The 6,000-nt window shown below is 37.1% G+C and overlaps 1 protein-coding gene across 1 annotated transcript; it reads left to right on the plus strand.

Annotated features, from left to right (window-relative positions):
• The first annotated feature begins 378 nt into the window (after positions 1 to 378).
• On the plus strand, positions 379 to 1,986 carry LOC132616054 (casparian strip membrane protein 2-like). The gene is made up of 3 exons (XM_060330662.1): positions 379 to 635; positions 1,250 to 1,373; positions 1,756 to 1,986. The coding sequence occupies exons 1-3, from the start codon at positions 415 to 417 to the stop codon at positions 1,969 to 1,971; spliced, it is 561 nt and encodes a 186-aa protein (XP_060186645.1). The 5' UTR covers positions 379 to 414; the 3' UTR covers positions 1,972 to 1,986.
• Positions 1,987 to 6,000: the final 4,014 nt, after the last annotated feature.

The raw sequence follows: 6,000 nt of genomic DNA on the forward strand, positions 1-6,000 counted from the left end.
TATAAGATTCAAATCCTGACTTGATTAAAATGATACTACACTAATTTGCCGTAACATAAACTTCATCAATAGCGTCGAAAATTATTGCATTGTTACTTTGTTAGCATATCTACACCTTAAAATCCTTTCTCGAAAGAATGTTGTTAACTCTTAAGTACGTATTATGGAGAAAGTAGAGCAGGTAAAGAGTCTGCAAAGCTGAGTGCATATCTCAGCTACTTCAAGAATGACCATAGTCAATTATATTTCAGCAAATCCACATCAATCACTTCCCATTGGTGGAAATTACTAAATTATTCTTTTCCAACATGCCTCAGTGTTCATAATATAAATTGGAGATCAATCTACAGCACTTATCACAAGCTAAAAATACAAAACATACAGAAAATTTCAAGTTTGAGTTGTCGAAAAGGAATGATGAAGGCGGTATCGATTGAATCTGGAGAAGCATCAAAGGCTGTTACAGGGCATGGAGTGAACAGAGGACTCTCTGTATTTGATCTTGTTCTGCGTATTGTTGCGATTGTTGGAACATTAGCAGGTGCTGTGGCAATGGGAACTGCTGAGCAAACTCTTCCTTTTGTCACACAGCTTGTACAGTTTTCAGCTCAATATGATGATTTTGACTCATTTAAGTAAATCCATCTTTCATCTTTGTATATTATGTGAGATATAAGAGTACAATTCAGAGTGAATAGGTTAAAACCTCCTTAAATTATGTACCTTTTTGTGAGTACCTAAATTATTGGGTTTTCATGTCACCCCCGGACTATATTTTCCTTTTGATTAAAAACCCTCCGTTGAATATGTGGCAAAATGTTTTGAATAACTTGTTGAGAGGCGCGTGAGGGATAAAAAAAAAAGTCTTAAAATCAGGTTACTTGGTACAATGAATTCATGGTAGTTCAGGTCGATTTTGCGAACACACAATGCTTTAGGCATGAAACTCACAAAATAATGATAGTTTAAGAAGGTTTTAATTTATTCACTCAAACTTTTTTCCACGTAAACTGCCACTTGGAACTCTTTGGAGAAGATTTTGGGCATGATTTTGACGTAGCATGTCGTATTCCTACGGGGGATATTTCAATATAAGTTCATGGTGGTTCAGGGGGTTCTATGAAACACCCAATAGTTTAAGTATGAAACTCACAAAACGATTATAATCTAGGGTTTTTTAATCTATTCACTCTACAATTCATGATGTTTTTATGCATATATAAAAGGTTTTTTTTTTTTTTTGACACAGGTTGTTCGTGATTGTGAACGCAATAGTCTGTGCATATCTTGCTCTTTCTCTCCCATTTTCCATCTTTCACATTATGAGGAGTAGAGCAGGAAAGAGTCGGATCTTGCTCATCTTTCTTGACGCGGTAATAGATTGGTTGTTGTTCTTTATACAGTCAAATCTCCTTATAAAAGCGTCATTTTTCTGAATATTTTGGCTGCTATAGCAAAATGTTGTCATCGAGAACATATACTCCATATAACATAACATGAAAAATCGGTTTCATATAAAATTGATCGTTATAGAAAAATATTGTTATAGAAAGGTCTGACAACATTTCACTATAACTGGTGGTTGATGTTAGGCCTTGAAAAGTCAATTGTAACTATCATGAAAATTAGATTTTGTCCCTAAATCTTACAGTTTAGTATAGCTTATTCATGAATTTTCTTGTTAATTTTTCCCCTATTGCTAAAACTACTGAGTTGTACTGATATTTGTTATCATGACATTTGAATCATTTGAAGATAATGCTGGTTCTTCTCGCATCTGGAGCTTCTGCAGCAGCTGCTATTGTGTATTTAGCACATAATGGAAACTCTTCTACAAACTGGTTTTCGATTTGTCAACAGTATACTGATTTCTGCCAACGATCTGCTGGATCCCTCATCAGCTCCTTTGGCGCGATGTTGTGTCTTGTTCTCCTTATCATTTTCTCAGCTGTCGCGATATCCAGGCGATAAATGATGCTTGATTACATCGGCTCACTAGCCATTTACACATTGCTTGGATAGTTGTTGCCTATTATATTGTATCATATTAGTATTATTTTAGATACAATGTTTATTTTGATTGTTACTTACATTTTAATGTACTGTATAATTAAATCTATCATTATGTTACGACAAAAACTCTCATTTTATGAAACAATCGAATTGGTATGATCGCGTCGTCACCTTTTCTTTTTCCTCCCGATTTTCCTTTGCTTTATTATTTAATAATCGTATTTTATTCTTTATATTACTTTTTTATTTTTTATAATAACCCTATCCCTCAGGTTGCTGATGTGTGGCATGATGTAATGATTAGAAACGATACAATCATACAATCTATTCAAACATTATATTCATCAAAACAGTACAATACAATACGTTAGGATACATTATGAAACATTATGTAACATCCATCCAAACAAGCTGTAGTTTTTATATCTTCTTTTTTTGGTGAACGAAAAAACTTTATTATCACCTGAACAAAACAAACAGCCTCCTCTGTCAACTAAATAAAGTGAATGCCACGAGCAGTTGGCATACCACCGCTCTGATACGAATTGGAATGAATTTGTAGCTGAAATTAAAGATTAACTAACTACAAGGAGAATTTAAAGACAAAAGATAAAAGTTCTCATTTCCTAAATGCAACAATGACAGGGAATGAGCTTATATTGTGCTCTTCCTAGTTTAGGGACTAATGGGTAAATAAAGTAAATACTATGACAAAAATGAAAGGACTAAAGTGCAATGCTTGGTACTTGATAACTAACTGGGCCCCGCCATATAACTAACTCCATCTGTACACTTCCGCAAGCAGCGAGTACTACTTCCTAAGCGTGCCAATTTCCAGAACACATCAGTACTCCCCTCTTAAAATGTTCCTTGTCCTCAAGGAACAAAAGAAGGAAATCGCACTTTCAATGCATGAAAATCTTCCCAAGTAGCTTGATCAACTGGTAACTTGTCCCATTCGACCAAAACTTGAGGAACAACCTTGTTGCCCTTTTGAATCAATCTCCTCTCAAGAATTTTGACTGGTGCAGGACAGTATGGACTAGAGAGGTTGATAACAGGTGGATGAGAAATGTGAACAGGGATCGCATGACATGGTTTAAGCAATGAGACATGGAAGGTAGGATGGAGGAGTAATTCTGGTGGGAGAGAGAGTTTGTAAGCCACAGTCCCTATTTTTTCCAGAATCATATAGGGACCATAGTATTTGGAAGATAGTTTGTTGAAATGCTGATGAGACATGGTAATTTGCCTATGAGGTTGGATTTTAAGGAACACTCAGTCGCCTACGTGGAATTGCCTGTCAGATCTCTTTTTGTTAGCCTGAGAAATCATTCTTTGTTGAGCTCTATTGAGGTGAAACTGGAGCAATTGAAATTTAAACTCTCTGGTGACTGAACTTCTATCTACCTCTGCAACTGCTGATTCACCAGCAATGTAAGGTAGGTGCAATGGAGGAGGTTGTCCATATAAAGCTTCAAATAGAGTAATCTGAATGGAAGAGTGGAATGATGTGTTGTACCACCATTCTGCAGAAGGAAGGAACTGCACCCAATCAGTCTGAGAATCAGAACAGTAACACAAGAGTTCTTGCCACAACTTGCTTGTGAAGATGGGATCTCTATCACTTACTATGTCCTTAGGCATTCCATGTAGTTTGAAGATATTATCCATAAATAATTTGGCAATATCAGTAGCTGAATAAGGATGTGACAAAGCCAAGAAATGAGCATACTTGGCTAATCTATCAACTACAACCCATATTACAGATTTGCCTTTAGATTTTGGTAATCCTTCAATGAAATCCATGCTAATGCTACTCCAAGCTAAAGCTGGTATTTTCAAAGGATGAATCAAGCCAGGGTATGCAACAGTGTCACTTTTACTTCTTTGACACACCTCACAGTCCTTCACATAGGAAATAACAGTTTCCTGCATGCCCTTCCAATAGAATAGTGCTGACAGCCTTCTAAATGTATGATCCATACCTGAGTGACCCCCAGATGGAGAATCATGCCAAAGTTGTAGTAATTCCTTCCTTAGGTTGTTATCAGGTCCTATAACCAATTTCCCATATCTCCTTAATTGTTGATTAATGAAGGTATATGTCACGACCCAACCCCGTAGGCCGTGACTAGTGCCCGAATTGGGCACCCGAACATACTTATCCAATCCGAATCACATACAAATAGCATATACTGGCGCAATTGTCACACGCTGCCTTAAATTATATCAAACTGTCTCAAACGCATTTCAACGCAACCATATACATATATATATATATATATATATATATATATATATATATATATATATATATATCAAAAGCCGACAAGGCTATCAAATGGCTCAACGGCCCCAAAACATATACGAATGCACGCCGACAAGGCTGCCATAACGAATAGGATCATACAAACACATCTGAACAGAAGTAGGCACACACACCCACAAATACGTCTACAGACCTCTAAACAGACCAATCGAAACATATGGCGGGACAGGGCCCCGCCGTACCCCTGAACAAATATATACATATGTAACAAACGAACATATATACCAAAATGTAGGCTCTGGAATGAGAAGAGCACTCCAAACAGCAAAAGAGGGTGTCCTAAACTGGTGGATCACCAAAATGTGCGTCTGTACCTGCGGGCATGAAACGCAGCCCCCAAAGAAAGGGGGTCAGTACGAAATATGTACTGAGTATGCAAAGCAGAAGATACAGAAACAAATCTGAGGCATAAACGAAATAGTAGTACAGAAAATAAGTACAAATCCAATATATCAAAATGTTTAATTTTCAAAATATAAGTCATGCATAGGGTACAGAAGAATATGGTCGCCCGCCCGTCAATGGCGCCATAACACAGCATAACACCAGAAAGGTTTCGAATCTCTGTATCCGCGTCACATATCATAACACAGCATAACGCCATACACAGCATAACCCCAAATATACGTGGAACCTGGCCATCTAACGAATGGCTCGGTAAATCATAAACACAGCATAACTCCGGAGTACATCAAAGCGCGCACGACAACAGAACCGGCCCGGGACTCGGCGAAAGATGTAACAGAATGCACGAGTAGAGTCGTGAGTAGTCATATGCATAAAATCATTATCATGAACTCAAACATAGATAAAATGATCATACTTGAAAATCAAAATAATAGTCATACCAAATTCTTCCAAAAATTCTCTGAATTACATAAAGGAAAGTCGCGGGACCCACGGACGGGTATTGCCCGAGTCGGGCCCGCCTATGGAAAACATACTCATTATACATCATGCAAACTCATATAAAAATATTGGAGCAATCCGAGCCTTTATGCAAAAGATATGGCATTCAAAAATTACGAAATTCTTTAAAGTGAAACCTTTCTATGCAAAGTTCGGAAAACGATTATTTCAAAGACATAATGGTTCATATTTCATCAAATCATACATAAGAGTGCCAAGGAGTATATATAAGGATCATAACATGCTCGAATTTCGAATCTTAGGATTTTCCTCAAGGCTTATAATCTAGCCTATTGAAAACTAAGGCATGCCAAAAGAAAGAAGGATTGGGCTTTACATACCTCGTACGCACTCCAAGTTAGCCAATCTAAAATTAATCCCAATCTACGCCTCGGGCTCCCCAAGGTCTACAAATATGCCAATGAATATCACACATTAGTTATAGGCACTTAAGCAATTTATTCCAAACCAACACGAAAATTCTACAGGAAATTCGACAGCATTTCCCCTGTAAATAGGCCAACCCGAGAATTTAAATCGTCCAAAATCAACAACAACAACAACAATAACCAACCTAGCAACTCCAACAACCAATCCGAAAGGCCATATTACATTAATAACTCTCTTTTACACCATTCGATAACATTCATAATATTCAATTCAACGGCTTACATTCAAGCCACAATATCGCTCATACATTCAATTTTCAACCCGAATCCTTACCAACAATATTCAAGAACATCCTA

This window comes from Lycium barbarum, chromosome 10 (genome assembly GCF_019175385.1).
Source record: "Lycium barbarum isolate Lr01 chromosome 10, ASM1917538v2, whole genome shotgun sequence".
Taxonomy (NCBI): Eukaryota; Viridiplantae; Streptophyta; class Magnoliopsida; order Solanales; family Solanaceae; genus Lycium; species Lycium barbarum.